General features: G+C 41.9%; 1 protein-coding gene across 1 annotated transcript; it reads left to right on the top strand.

The window, feature by feature from the left end:
- Positions 1-7,246: 7,246 nt before the first annotated feature.
- On the top strand, positions 7,247-10,368 carry LOC147028864 (uncharacterized). Its single transcript, XM_085876510.1, has 2 exons — positions 7,247-7,713; positions 7,864-10,368. Exon 2 carries the CDS (start codon positions 8,317-8,319, stop codon positions 9,682-9,684), a length of 1,368 nt encoding a protein of 455 aa, XP_085732636.1. The 5' UTR covers positions 7,247-7,713; positions 7,864-8,316; the 3' UTR covers positions 9,685-10,368.
- Positions 10,369-16,726: the final 6,358 nt, after the last annotated feature.

Here is a 16,726-nt window from a genome sequence, read left to right on the forward strand (position 1 = left end):
GGCGTATATTTAGAAATACCTCACGAATCGCACAAAACTATGATGAATTTATTACAGGAAAATACAGAAAATCTTGTATATCAATGGACTGTGATTAATTGTGAAGCATTTAACTATTTGCAGGAATATTTGTCACATTTTGGAGAGAAACGTACCCGAGGTGCTCGATTGGGTGAGTAAACACGGCATGGACAGACGGTACTTACAGACTCGACTACATTGCATTGCAGATTGCAACGTCAAAGGGAAAGATAACGTCTATGCGAGTGAAACACTCTCGAAATTACACCAGACATTTGACTTAGTGTTGGGAACAATTTGGATTGGGAAGCAAGGGATTGGCCTGGAGGTGCATCTCACGCAGGAACAATTAAAATTGTGGAATCAACCATCCAGTGTTACACCACATGTTACTTTAGCGATTGCAGAAGGTTACCAAGAAACGGACATTGGTCACATGGTAACCTCTTTGAAGAAAGCATCACAAGCAACTTTGATGGAATCGAGCCAAGTAAACGGACTTTGTAAGATCGGGGAACAGGGATACTGTTGGACAGAATGTCAAGGATCAGCAAAAGCTGTGTTCGAGATGGTCGATCTCTCGGAATTAAATGGGTCAGGAAAATTACCTGAAATACTCGAACAAGTCCCGACTTGTCTGTGGGCAACACATGCCAACGATGTCGGCCAAATTAAAAGTATGAATCCAATCAAGATCACTATAGATCCAAAAAAGAAACTGCCTCGAAAACCGCAATACCCTTTGTCTTCAGAAGCAGAGGTAGGAATTGCTCCTGTCGTGGAAGCGTTATTGAGACAAGGGATTATCATTCCCACGGTTAGTCAATGTAATACACCAATCCTACCTGTGAGAAAACCTGGGAAGCCAACGTGGAGATTCGTACAGGATTTGAGGGCAGTGAATGATGCGGTAATTCCAGCTTTTCCTCTAATTGCAAATCCAATTACCATTCGATCAAGCATCCCAAGTACTACTACCTATTTTAGTGTTGTGGGTCTTTGTTCAGCTTTTTTTAGTATACCAATAGCCCAAGAAGTACAGTTTCTGTTTGCATTCACCTACCAGGGAAGGCAATACACTTGGACTGTATTGCCCCAGGGATATTGTGAAAGTCCAACATTATTCTCGAGGGCCCTCAAAGACGACTTGGATGATGTAGTTTTCCCTTGTGGATCCACACTGATTCAATATGTTGACGACCTGCTGATCTGTTCAGCGTCAAAAGACGCATGCGAACGAGATACATTGACATTGTTGAGGGCCTTAGCCAGGAAAGGACACAAAGCATCGAGAGCTAAATTGCAGCTTTGCCAAGAAGAAGTGAAATATTTGGAGCATATTCTGAAGGGAGATACATGACGCATCTCCCCTGAACGTATAGCGGCAATATTAAACCTGCCCAAGCCAACTACTGCTTAACAGATGAGGTCTTTCCTCGGAATGACCGGCTATTGCAGACAGTGGATACCAGATTATGCGGCCTTAGTGCGCCCCCTGGTGGACATTGGTTCGGCAAATGCGCCCAGTCCACTTGCATGGACACAAAATGCAGACAAGGCTTTTGTAACGTTAAAGCAAGCTCTTTCTTCGGCTCCCGCTCTGGGTTTACCAAACTATGGAAAACCTTTCCATTTGTACACATGTGAGAGACAGGGGTTTGCACAATCTGTGCTGACACAGAAGCACGGAAATAAATTACGGCCTGTTGCATATTACAGTACTAAATTGGATCCGGTAGCGCAAGGATTCCCCCCTTGTCTCAAGGCAGTAGCAGCCGCTTCGCTCCCGGTGCAGGCGACAGAAGCGCTCGTCGCAGGAAACACTTTGATTCTCCTGGTACCGCAAGCAGTGACAGCTGTACTGTTAAAAACGAAAACACAGCATTTGTCGGCTTCAAGAGCAACGACATACGAACTCTCACTCACAGCACCCACGAACATTACGATTAGAAGATGTGCACCGCTGAATCCTGCTCGTTTGTTGCCAGGAGTACAAGATGGTGATCCTCACAATTGTGAAGAGATAATCGCCCACACGTGTCAACCCCGTCCTGACTTGAGAGACACACCAATCCAAAACTCTGAATTGGTTCTATATGTTGACGGCTCATCATCACGTGCACCTGATGGATATTTATTAACAGGCTACGCCGTTTGCTCTGATCATGAAGTAATCGAAAGCGGGAGATTGGCTGAGAGCTGTTCCGCACAGCAGGCAGAACTGTTCGCCCTCACTCGTGCATGCCATTTAGCCAAAGTCCAAATAGTGACAAGCAATCTACACTGACTCCGGCTATGCCTTTGGTGCTGTACACGAATTTGGAGCACTCTGGCGCGAAAGGGGGTTTATAACATCATCAGGTGCGCAGGTGAGGAATGGAGCATGGATTGCGAATCTGCTGGAAGCAATACTTCTGCCTCACCAAATTGCAGTGGTTAAATGTGATGCCCACACCGGGAGATCTGATGACGTCTCACGGGGAAATGCCAGGGCAGATGCAGCTGCAAAATCTGCTGCCCACACCAGAGCTCTTTTAATATCACAATGTGTATTGAGACAAGAGGCAACGCCAACCAATGACGATATAAACACTTTGCAGACAGCTGTTAGTGCTAAAGAACAAGATTTGTGGATACTGGCTGGATGTGAATTCGAAAATGAATCCAAATTATGGAGATCATCTGATGGTCGTGTGGTGGCACCAAGAGCTCTATTACCTTGGCTCGCCTGATTGGCACATGGGGCCGGGCATACTAGCAAAGGGGGCATGAGTGCTTCGATTGGGAGACAGTGGTTTGCCCCAGGGTTTAGTCCAATTGCAGAACAGTATTGTAAGACATGTCATATTTGCCAAAAACATAACCCAGCAAGGGGGGTGGAGATGGCCCCAGGGGGTCATCCAATTCCATTCGGACCTTTTGTTCATATCCAGATGGATTTTGTCCAGTTACCAAAATGCTGTGGTTTTGAATTTGCGTTAGTCATCGTCGATTTGTTCACCAAATGGGTTGAGGCTTACCCTTGTCGGAAAGCAGATGCCATTACTGTGGTTAAACTGTTGATGACGGATTTCATCTGTAGGTTTGGAATACCTTGTAGGATCTCCAGTGACCAAAGGTACTCATTTCACAGCCGAAGTGGTGAAAGAATTGTGTCGTTTATTGCAAATCAAGCAACATTTCGACTGCCCACATCGTCCGCAATCTGCGGGGGCAGTAGAGGCAAAATGGATTCCTGAAGAATAAACTGGCCAAGATTTGCGAACAAACTGGATTAAAATGGCCAGATGCTCTGCCAATTGCTCTCATGACTATGAGATCTACCGCAAATCGAAACACTGGCTTATCTCCGCATGAGATTCTGATGGGAAGACCAATGAGATTACCAAACTCACCTCCTTTGACTATAAAAGACATGAACGTGCAGCAAATGGACGACACGTTGCTTACGTTCTGTATCTCTCTGAATCATGCTGTAAGAACCTTTTATGCACAGGTGAAACAAGCTCTGCCAGAACCAGCCACATCTGATCATCACAACTTCAAACCCAGAGACTTTGTTTATGTGAAAATTTACAAAAGAAAGAACTCTCTTCAGGCACGTTGGTGTGGGCCGTTTCAAATACTGCTAACTACCCATACAGCTGTGAAGTGTAAAGGAAGAGCATCTTGGATCCATGCCACACACTGCAAACTGGCACACGGCAAAAAAGAACCCGAGGAGAACATTGCTTCCTAATAACTTTAATGATTCTTTCCATTGCAGGATTATTTGTACTACTAAATGCAAGTTGTACAATGTGTACTTGGTCTGTTAAGCCGATAAGTACTGTCTGTGATCAACGTTATTTGCATGTTCTTTGGAGATGGGCCTATCAGACTACCCATCAAACTAAGCCGAGGGCATTCAGAGACCGAAGAAGCTTAACGAGCAAAGTGGGTTCACCACATGGAATAAACACTTATCTGGCTCTTTCTCGTAAACACGCTAAGGCTTTTAATAAAACCAATTGCTGGGTTTGTACTAAGATACCTCATTCAGCAGTTACTGGGATACCGCTTCTGGCTATACCATTCAATCTGAGTGAATGGTGTGGGTACTGGGCAAAGGGAAAAAACTGGGATAAACAAGATAATAACCTTGACGACCACATCGTTACCAATGGAAATGGAAATTGCCTCCGACAACGAAATTTCAGTAACTGGTTTTGGCCAAATTTTAATTTAAGTAAAATGCCTCCACATTTTATGGTTGAACGGGCAACAGAAAAACCCGAACTATGCTTGGTACAAGAGGCATGGGGAGAGAGAAGGTTAGGGAATTCTGAATGCAGTAATTATGTTTATGAAAATCACACGATGGGACCACAAGTCGCTTTAAATAATACCTATTTCGTGTGTGGAAATCGAGCATACCCATGGCTTCCAGTTAATTGGAGTGGATCTTGTTTCTTGTCATTTATTTTGCCACATATGCGCCTGTTATCTAAGTCAACTTTTGAGCATTTGAAATGGGGTAAACGGGGTTTCACGTCAACTGAACTGTTCTTCATGATTTTAATCCCTCACTACGGTGTTGGACAAACGTCTGTGGGATTGGCAGAGTTAGCTGCTTCGCTTGAATTATTGGCAAATAAAACTGCTCTAGGCATGGTTGATATCAACTCGGAGGTCGTCGCCTTGCGTGCAGTTTCAATGCAAAACCGAGTTGCGCTCGACCTCATTCTCGCGGCTCAAGGAGGAACGTGTGCTGTAATTAACTCTGAGTGTTGTACTTATATCCCTGATAACTCGGAGAAAATCACAAACATAGCTGACAAGATTAAGCAAGAAGGAGCCAAGTATCACAATTATTTTACGAAAGATGGGCTTTATTCCTGGTTTGAAGGGATTTTTGGAGGCTGGGGAACTACCCTATTGCATTGGATTTCCGTTGGGTTATTGTGGATCATCATTGCAGTGGTGCTTGTTAGATGTGCAACAATTACAATGCCGGCATTGATTGTTTCTTGTCTAAAGAGGAATACTGCTAAAAAGGTGATGGTGGTCCAAGCACCACCCTCATACCCTGGTTTTGAGACTGAGTCCTACGACTCTTTTGAGATAGAACCTGAACTTGGAAATCCATAAGTAGCGCAAATGAATGTGTTCAATATTCATGGGAATTGTCAATCCACTCTTGCCCATCTGCTCTGTTCCCGAAATAGGTTGTTGAAAATCAGCTGTGCAGCCCAACGGGTAGCCTTATCTTCTATCCGCCTAGCGGCCTACCGGAACCTCGACCAGGTCCAAAGCTGTACAACCACATGAAGCCACCTGGCTTGCAGGACAGGAAAGGCTGAGGGACTGAGCTCTACGATGTGAAAGAGGGGGGATGTGACTACCCAAGAAAATGGGCACACTCAAACGCAAGAGAGAATGTATTTCCAAGTGAAGAGAAAAAATACATATCGTTAAACTTAACTTGTGTTGCCTTTTTAGGCAACAAGGGGGGAGTGTTGGGGAAATTATTACTCTCTAGACAAGAAACCTTTGCCTCAGTCTGAGTAGGTCAAAGTGTTTGTGTTTTTTTTTCCGCTACTGTTCTATCATTTAGTTGTTAAGGCCTACCACCTACTTATAATCTTGTCTTTCTTTGACACTTTGGACATTGCTTGGTTCTTCTGCAAGTACAAGGTGACCGGGCTGATAAGCTGTACATTCTGTTCTTTGCGATCAAAAGCCCTCTCTGCTTATAAAATGGAATGGATATATGGAGGGGGGAGAGAAAGAGAGAGAGACAGCAAATAAATTGTACAGAAGAAAGAACTCCTTGTGTACATTGATTTTTACTGGACTTCTTTGGTTTATTTTATCCCGATACATGCAACACCGAGTCGGCTTGACGTTGAATCCTCGAGGAGGACAAGATCCCTCAACAATCTAAAGAATCCTTTCGATCACGACGCAGTTCGAGGATAGAAATCCACGTCAGGGGGAAGGAAGAAGAAGAAGGCTCCTCTCTGTACACCACTGCCGTATGAACAATTGACAGCCTGCTCCACCTCCCGACACACATGTAATGTCAGATTACCAAACAACCTGGCTAAACATGCATATAAGGGAGGATCTGGGCTAATCCTATATTTAATAACACACTAAGGGCCCATTTCCCCAACAATATCAGGTCAGCGAGTTGACCTAAAAAGGAAGGAATGACACCACAATCCTGTTATTGATTGCCATCACAACATTTTCAAACATTTTTGTCATAAGGTGGAAATAATAGTAATTATACAAACATGTCTATGTTTGAGATAGTTGTCGATTTGCAGTGTCAATCATGACTATTTACTGTACTTTCACTTCTAAGCCACACTAACACTTCTTCTTCTTCTAAGCCACACTTCTTCTTTCACTAACAAATGAAATGATAATTTTTTGTTTTTTTTAAACATCTAATCTCAGTAATATTCTCAGCACATTTTATTTTGTGTATTTTATTTGTTGTGGAATTGAGACGGAAAATTACACAATAAAGAGAGAACCTGCGTTCCTTTACTCTTCCCTTCGATTCCTTTTCTCAATGTTGGCATTTCCAATTGTCTCCCTCTCCAACCGTTTCAGCAAAATAAATAGATGCCTTTTGAAAGGGTCACATGATCACATATATATATATATATATATATATATATATATATATATATATATATATATATATATATATATATATATATATATATATATATATATATATATATATATATATATATATATATATATATATATATGAGAAGGACGAGGTACTGCATGATTTGCTTGAACAATAGCATGCATAAAGGTATATCACGGTTCGTACGGGTCCTTAAAACCCATAAAAGTCCAACATTTCTGAGTTGTACAATTTAAGTACTTAAATGTCTTTAAATTTCAGGAAAATGTTCAAAAGTCAATAAAAATCATATTTTCCTATTATTTGGTGAAGGTTGTTTCATTTTCCTCGCACTCATATTCAAAACAAGGACAAATGTGTCCACGAGCAGCGTCCTTAAGGTTTTGTCGGCTTAAAAAAAAATTAAATTAAATTAAAAAAAACAACAACTTCCGATATTTAGTCACGTGCCTTGATTAAGCCAATAGCGAAACGCGTCATAAATTATTTACGTATTTACGATATATCGTGTATTTACGAAATAAATAATGTATTTACGAAATTACAATACGATAAATGGAATAATCTTTAAATAGTAACGTGAACTTTTCGTGACTAGTAACGTGAAAAAAAAACTGTTCACTGGTTAAGCGGCATGGTGGCATTTCATTCCCGCCCTCCCTCATGCCAGAGCACGTGGCTTTGTTTTTGCGCGGCTGCCGAAGTGGTCACGTGTCTGCATTCGGGTCATCTCGGCAAACTTCGGCCGCCATTGCGATCGCCGTCATCACGATAAAAGAGCCGAACAATACGCCTATTGTATCCATTATCATCGGCATTTATAGAATTTGTTGACCCAAATTTACATGCACGATACATCAAAGGATGCCTGGACAATGCTATTTCCTGGCTTTATAAACCGGAATTCAAAGGATGGTTGGAGAAAGATCCCAGATGTCGATCTTCCGCTCGTTGTCGTGTGTGCCGCAAATCTTTCTCTGTGAAAATCTTGGGAGTTTCTGCCGTCACCGTCCATGGTAAAGGACAAAAACATCTACAAGGTGAGTGAAACTGTGTTTGTGTATTCTGATATATGATCAACGATCTTTTGGGCATTGAGTGATTGACCGAATTGTCTCGCAGTATGCATGGTATCTGGTGTGTATTTGATTACAATGTAAATACATACCTGGTACTTTTCTATTTTTCAGCTATGAGGTCTGGAGGTTCAACTTTGGGTGGAATGGGAGATTATTTTAATACGGGAGCTGCGACAACCTCAGATGCAAATCCAGCACGTACTGCCCCTGCCCCTCAGGCTGCTGCCCCTCAGGCTGCTGCCCCTCAGCCTGCTGGCTCTTGGGCTGCTGCTCATCCTGTTTGAGTGCCAGCTTCTTCTACACCTGGATGTAGTGGAACACAGACTCCAATGGCAGAAGTGTTGTGGGCAATGAAATGTGTCGAGTCGCATTATTCCTTTCGTTCGTGTGGGGGAACTTCTGATTTATTTAAAAGGATGTTTCAAGGGCATCCTGTTGCCGAAAAATTTGCCTGTGGTGAAACAAAATGTAGATATATCTGCCAATTCGGGCTTGCTCCTCACTTCTCTTCTAAAGAGTCGCATAAGTAAAGACGGTGAATGTGTTTTGCTGTTCGATGAAAGCATGAACACAAAGACTAAAAATAAACAATTAGACATTCATGTCAGACTTTGGCACCATGACCAAGTCCACACTAGATACCTAACATCACAATTCATTGGTCATGCTGCTGCAACTGATTTATTGGAACACTTCAATGTATCAACTTCTAATCTACGGAGAAGTGGTTTGTTGCAGGTATCTATGGATGGCCCTTCAGTGAATTGGTCTTTTTATGACAAATTGGGGAAAGAAATTAAGGGTGAGTGTGATATGGGCCTGATGAATATTTGGAGCTGTGGCCTTCTTGTCATTCTCGGGGCGTTCCAGACCGGTGCTCGTGAGACTGGTTGGGATCTTGGTGATATTCTCTCCAGTCCATACAACCTGTTTGAAGATACCTCTGCCAGGCACGATGATTTTACTGATGTAACTGGGTGTAAAGACTTCCCAGTGAAATTTTGTAAGCACAGGTGGGTTGACAATGGTCCTGTCTGCAGCAGAGTTATTCTATTGTGGCCTCACCTGAAGTTATTTGTTGAGGCATGTGAAAGCAAGAAGAAGCCGACACCAACCAGCAACTCTTACAAAGCTCTGCATGGTGCCATGAATGATAAGCTATCCATCGCAAAACTGTCTTTTTTCAGGTCAGTAGCCAGTGCAGTTGAACTATTTTTAGCCTTGTACCAAACAGACAAGCCAATGGGTCCCTTGCTTGTTCATGATATTGAGAGACTTGTCAGAAATTTGTTAGAGAGGTGTGTTAAGCCAGTTGTATTACAAAATGCTTCTACTGCATATGACTTGTTAAAGCTGGATCTTGAAAAGGAAAGGGTAGAAAACAAAAAGATTGAAGTTGGTTTCAAGGCTGAAAGTGAACTGAAGTCCCTCCTGAGAACCAAGGCCATCAGTGAACGTCAGGTGTTTCAGTTCAAAGAAGAATGTAGGCTAATTGTGGGGAAATGTGTCAACAAAATCTTTGAAAGGTCTCCTCTTAAGTATAGTTTAGCCAGAAATATGGCTTCTCTGGATCCCAGGTTGATGGTGACTGATCAAGAACACTCAAAGTCCAAATTCAAATGCCTGTTGGAAAATTTGGTGACTCTGAACAGAGTTGATGGTGATAATGTAGATATGTGGGTTGTGAGTTACAAAGAATTACTGCAGGATGTAGCAGGGTGTGAACTGAAGTCTCGGTTCAAGGACTTCAAGGTTGAAGATGACAGGGTAGATGTGTTACTCGATGAATGTGTGGGTAAAAACAAGAAGTTTGAGAAGTTGGATATTACAATGACATGTAGCTTACAAAATGTACTGTTCTGTAGTGTAGAAGCAGTCAGGAGCTGCTGCAACTTTGCAGGTGGCAGCACTGACAACAACACTTTAACATAACAACACATTAACATTGAGAGTGCTGCCATCTGGAAACTTGTGACTGCTCCTGGCTGATTCTACAGTAACTCTTCTTCTTCTTCTTTCGGCTGCTCCCGTTAGGGGTCGCCACAGCGGATCATCCGTATGATCTGCATAGTGATTTGGCACATGTTTTACGCCGGATGCCCTTCCTGACGCAACCCTGGTCGCATCTTACGACACACAGGGATATGGTACACCTATTTTAACCGGGGTATACACCGGCCCAGTATACTGGTACTCATTTCGCCGACCTCAGAAGGATGACAGGCTGAGTCAACCCCCTGGTGTATTAATTCAGTGGCCCAACGGGGCTTGAACTCAGGACCTTTTGGATCCCAAGCCGCTGCCCTAACCACTGCGCCAACACCAGGGTTGCTGATTCTACAGTAACTGTGAAGTGAATTTGCCAATTGGCTGTGTGGCGCGTTGTGCCTTGTTGACTGAATAAGCTCCTGCTGTGTTCTGTCTGTTCATTATTAAAATAGTTTTTTGTAAACTTACTATCTTTGTTAATTTCTAGGTGACACCTCAATTTACCCCTGGAATTTGTTGGATGTGGTCCTTAAAAAGGGGTTATTTTAGCCCTTAAAAGTCCTTAAGTCCTTAAAAAAGACATCTCAAAATAAGTGGGAACCCTGTATATGGAAAGGTGAATTTAGAATGCTCTTTTCAATAACCGGTTCAAGTTGTACTTGTAACCGGTACTGGTACCGGTACCGGTACCGGTTTTCAATAACTGGTACCGGTACAAGGAAAAGTGCCCAGAACAGTCTGCTTATGCTTTCAGTGAGCTTCACAGGGGGTTGTACCGTGCAACCCCCTGTGAAGCTCAATGAAAGCATCAGCAGACCATTCTGGGCACTTTTCCTTCGTAAATTACACATTTTGTTGTACTTTATAATCAACGAGGCCTTGCAATCCACAACAAACTTTCCGGCAGACTGAGTTTTATGAGAAAGACAGAGTTTTACAGCAGATTCTCCCACTATGCGCATGCATAAATGGCGTGCAACAGGTTGTGGGGTATACAGCACTGAAGTGTGACGTCACGTTGGAATGACGACATTCGACTGGTTCCAAACCAAATAACGCTCGCTTTGATCAAATGTGCTTTGCGTGTTGAAGCATCGCTAAAGCTGCTGTCACATTTTGACGATTTAGCCAGCATATGCCGACGTATGAAAAATTTGTCTAAAACGCTGGCACATGTCGAATACGTTAAGAGCATGCTGGCATACGTCGTCGTACGCCGAACTCATCGTCAAATTTTCACATGCTCAAAATTTTTTGACGTATGCCAGCGTATGACTCACACGTTCTGCATATGCTGGCCATAAGTTGTAGGCACGTTAAGCGATCGTTGACACACGTCGACACGTGTTACTTGTAAGTTACTCATAAGTCGAAACACGTCGAGGTAATGTTTAGCGTACCTGAAACTTTTTTTCTAACCTATGAGTAACGTGAGTGTAGGGAGGTTACGCGATCGTTGACACACATCGACACATGTTACTTGTAAGTTACTCATAAGTCGAAACACGTCGAGGTAATGTTTAGCATCAGTGTTCTAGACACCATGGTTTTTTTTTTTTCTTTTTTTCTTTTCTTCGGCATGACGGTGATGTTAGCACTTCAATTTCTTGTGCGGTTATGATATGACATAATTAATAGGCTGCCGCTCAACGATTTAAATCATAACCGCACTAGAAATCGAAGTGTCAACATCACTGTCATGCCGAAGAAAGAAGAAGAAAAAAACAAAAAACCATGGAGTCTGGAACACTGATGGGTTCCTCCTGTGTGAACCCAATTTTTATATACCAATTCCCCAAAAACGCTGCCAATACGCCATTATACGGTAGCTGTAAGTAAGTAACACGTTCAATAAGTTCTGTGGTCGTCTGGAAGACGTCAAATACATCTACATATGTCAATATGCGTTGGAGATACGTTACACATAGGTTCAAAGCACGTTACTCATACTGTAGGTTAGAAATAAGTTTTGGGAAAGCTAAACATTACCTCGACGTGTTTCGACTTATGAGTAACTTACAAGTAATGTGTGTCGACGTGTCAACGATCGCATAACGTGCCAACAACTTATGGCCAGCGTATGTGGAACGTGTGCGTCATACGCTGGCATACGTCGAAAATTTTTCAGCATGCTTAAAATTGGTCGACATAGTTGGTGTACTACGACGTATGCCAGCGTGCTTCAGCGTGCTCTTAACGTATACAAAACTTACCCATAACATATTCGGCAAATTTTTCATACGTCTGCATACGCTGGCTAAAACATCAAGGTGTGACAGCGGCTTGACACTTCGATGTCTAGTGTGGTTATGATTTGAATCATTGAGCGGCAGCCTATTAATAGGCTACACCACGTGATCGTCGGCGATATGCTGCCGCGCTATGCATAAGTTAGACTATCGTTGGGCATAGGTTGTGAACGCCGACAACACGCTAAGCATTCGTTGGTATAAGTTATCTATATGTTATCAAAACGTTCTGTGTATGTTACTAATACGTTATGCATACGTCCAACTCATTATGAATACGCCCAAAATTGGAAAAAAACATCAATAGTTCAGCGTACGCCATCGTTTTACATACATTTTGATACGTTGCCATACGCTGGCTAAAACGTCAAGGTGTGACAGCGGCTTAAGTAAGGGTGCAGTTTCGATCACCTCACTCATTATTTACTTTTGCGACAAACCAAAATCTCTTATGTATATTTGATTATACATTTTCAATAATTGGATCACGTGGAAAACATTTCATATTTTCCAGGAGAACTTGCGAGAGTTTTTCGAACCAGCATGGAGGAGAAATGTTACAGAGTTGTGGTTAAGGATTCGTTATCATCTTGCACTCTGTGCAAACTGATGTGCATAACTTTGTCCCATCGATTCATTCTTATGTCTGCTTTGGAAAGTTGTGTTGGGAAAAAGAGGAGAGAGGGTTCAGCGTTCATTTATCTGATTAATAATCCCACATCGGCGTCTATGATCGTAAATTTGATTCAGCACTTTCTTTATTATTTCATGGATACTCATTTACAAAACGGAATGTGAAGTATAATTATTAACTCGGTCACCGAAGGTGAAGGAGGTTATGCTTTCACCCCTTTCTGTCTGTTTGTTTCTTTGTGTGCAGGATATCTTAAAAAGTTGAGGACGGATCCAAATGAAACTTGGTGGACAGTTTGGGTGTGTGACAAGGAAGAATTGATTCAATTTTGGTGAAGATCCGAATCCGGATCTGGATAGGACAATTATCTAATTCCTAAAGTGATTTTCCACCATTGAGAGATTAGGGCCAAAACAATAGAGTACTGTTTAGCATGATATTTTAAAAATGTATTGGGCGCGATATGTTCTCGTTGATCAGGCTTTGCGTGGCGGAGGTATGCGTTCCACCTCGTGCCCTTATAGTGTTTTTGTCTGTAAAGTAATAACGACTCTCCACATTTCACGGAGGTCAGCTCTTATGCTTAGTGATTTTGAATAGCATGCACTAGACAACTTAATGGAATTTAATATAATTTAATTTGATCTTTTATCTGATTGTAGCATCTATGGGCATATTGGAAATGCACCCAGGCAATTTTCAATGTGCATGTCCACATGGACATCACTAAAAAGGCCATGTGTCCACTTATTTACGCCAAGCTCTTTTCGGCAGAAATGTAAGTGAAGTCAACTGTAAATTGAATATGTGAGCACGTTTCATATTCTGATTTTGTGTGCATCAAATGATGGTTACAGTACGAGTATGGAATTGAGTGCAACTGAATAAACACCTCCGGACAGGTACATTGATTTAATTTCATGTATAATACTCGACAGAGCATTGGCGCTGTCAAGGCAGTTTCTTGGCAAGGGTTATAGAAGGTTGTTTGCCATTGCCCTCCCAGCATTGTTTTTTGCAACTACAAGTTTCAGCAACCACAACCACATGATGGCCCAGCAAGTTCCTTGAAAACGTTAAGAACCCAGAGAGCGAGGTGGCCGAGGATGCACCTGATAAAGGATATCAATAAACAAGGCCGTTAATTATCTCCAAAAGGGGTGTTTTAGTTAACCCAAACACCCAATTTTCAGCCATGCACTTCCTTGGGGTTTCTTTTAGTACGCACGCAAATTTTCAGGCTGCGAGGTTTCAAGATTTTGGAGTTATGGATGAGACACACTGACACACACACACACACACACACACACACACACACACACACACACTTACAAAGAACTTTGTAGGAGGAGGCCATTAGGCCCACCAAAGCATGCGTTATCCCACGCAGGCAAAGTGAAGAGTGGGGTTAAGCAATTGTTCATATCTGACTGTCCATATGATTAGTTTATGATCGAGGAACAACTTATTTGAATCAAATGTTTTATTTTGAACACTAATTGGACCATGACTATGAAGCCAAGTCTTTCTTTTTACCATACCTTGGCTCAGAATTTGTCCCGATCTCACATGCACAGAGAGGAGTGAGAGAATATTGATAATAAGATTGCCGAGCAATCAAACAAAATTTAAAATCATTCCAAACAGGAAACCTACTATTTTTAAGGATGTTATAATGGGCACATACAACAGGCACGAATAGCTAATGTAACATGTGAGATAGAGTGTTGCAATAGCTGCTGGAGTAACGTTGCTAAAACCCAGAATTAATTGATTTATATGCCTTTAAAAACCTCTTCGAAATTGAAATATAAAAGTAATTCCCTGAATTAATAAGTTTGAAGTGGTGATGAGACACTTGTCAAAAATTTGGTTCGCTCTGTATAATAATATTGCTACGGTGTAAAAAAAACCGACTCCAACTATTTTTGAATGGGAAACCGACCAACACATTTATTGCGTGACTTACCACGAAGAAGATACTTCATTTACGATCACTTATTAACACAAATAGGGGACTCGTAATCATTCAAGGGTTGAAACGACCAACAAACGACCAAGCGTGATAAAGCATGAACTGTCGGACATCCACTTCCTGTTCCAAGGACGCTTTCCTTGAAGTTACTATAATGACAAAAAGACATAAATATTCCACTGAAGAAATATGTAATGTGGATATCATAATTTACTATACCCTTTCGCTTTGAAGAATGGGAATAAAGGAGGTGTGGGGATAGTATTATTTAAGAAGAAGAGAGCAGGGACCCTTGAATTTCTGCAGATCCCTGCTGTCTTCGTAGATGTGTGCGTGTCAATGTGTGGAGCATGACGAGTGGACATAAAGATCTCCAATGGACGTAAAGACCTGCACAAGCTCATACCAAAGCATCATCTCCGACCTGGAGGCTTCAGCCCGGCGACTCTATCAAACAGATAGAGATTTTGGGGTTAACATTGGTTGAACATCAAACGGAGCCGCCTATGCGGGTTTCGGGCTTATTTACCCTCTTACGAAGGAGCCATTTTGTTTAAAAACAAGAGGGGCACTCTTCAATGTCACGATGTTGCCAGATATGCCTCAACTCTTATTATTACATCATTCTACAGTACATGCTTGTACCAAGTTTGATTTAAATCCCTGAACTCAGATTCAAAATATTACATAATTGTGGCTGCCAGACCATGCATCCGATCAGGTTGAAATTTAAAACTTATCGTTGTGGGCATGGGGTCGGAGGCGAGGAAGACCATGGCGAGCAAACAGATGGCCGGGTCCCAGATGACGTGCTTTACTTAACTAAGTCCATGAGTTCAGGATGTTTGTTCAACTCAGCATTTATGACTTTTATCCTGCCATGTTGTTAATCTGTTGATGGAGGTAATATAGAAACGATGAATATGTCAAATCGTTCGTGTTACTCATTCGGCACAATGTGTCAAGGCCAACAATCTAAAGCGACCGGTCTCAAACACTACCATGGGCACCCAGACACGCCACCAATATGAACTGAGCTGTTGAATGCGGCGCAAAACATCCAAAGAAACTACCATAACCAAGTATTGTAATTAGTCCTGTCCCCCATACCTGCTGGAGAAAGGTATCCGCTCGTATTAAATAATTTTATCTGCCAGACCATGCCTTGGATAATGTTGAAATTTAAAACACGTATTCCCCATTACTATTAGGACATAATTTTGACGTTCACGTTGATTGATGAAGCAGTTCAAGATAAATAATTTTTCAAAGATTTTTGTTCAATCCAACATGGCTGCCAAACCATGTGGCCTATGACATCATAGGCAACGTTTTGTTGCTCATGGATAGGTGATCATACCTGGAGAGTTTCGCCTCAATCTGTTCAGCCATTTGGGAGAAGATTTTTGAAGGTTTTATGGTTAAAAACAACATGGCTGCCAAACCACGTGACTGATGTATTCAATTATTCTCCCAATTACAATTTCGCCCAAGATGACCCTCAAAATTTTTCATACAAATCGGATAAAGCATTTGACATGCAATTATGATGTCAAAACGAATCCACTCATGACATCACTCCCCAAAAAATCACTTGTTTCCCATGGGGAGTATTTCACACGTGACAAGTTTTAATTTTTTCCATGGAGCGGTTTCGGAGATAGTGGTCCAAAATTTTTCTTTTTCCAACATAGCTGCTACACCATGTGACATATGACGTCATACTTATCATAAAAATCTTCTGCACGAGTATTCGCACCTCTGGTGAAAATTTAGTGTCAATCGGATAAGCGGTTGCAGAGAAAACGGAGAAAATTAGGATGGACGGATGGACGGACAACCCACCACCGGCAACTTCGGCAGCGGAGTATTTAAAAAAAGGTATAAAAGTCGAACGATTTGTGTTATTGTGTGTGTTATGACTGAATACTATCTGTCTGATTATATAAAGTATGTCTGTACTAATGTAATGTCTACTGTGCAAGTTGGAACCAATTTCGTGTTGCAAAACGCAGCCTGCAGGAAAAAGGATTTTATGCTTTCTCTGGCTAATGGGAAATAAAGAGAGTGTTTCTGATCGCACTGGAATTAGTAAAAGTTTGCTCCAACGCAATCTCATTCATGTTG

The sequence above is a fragment of the Eptatretus burgeri genome, chromosome 4 (assembly GCF_056783735.1).
Source record: "Eptatretus burgeri isolate ZD-2024b chromosome 4, Ebu_testis_v1, whole genome shotgun sequence".
In the NCBI taxonomy this organism is placed as follows: domain Eukaryota; kingdom Metazoa; phylum Chordata; class Myxini; order Myxiniformes; family Myxinidae; genus Eptatretus; species Eptatretus burgeri.

Excerpts from the sequence above, each read along its gene's own strand:
- LOC147028864 (XM_085876510.1), top strand. The coding sequence starts at position 8,317 with ATGAACACAAAGACTAAAAATAAACAATTAGACATTCATGTCAGACTT.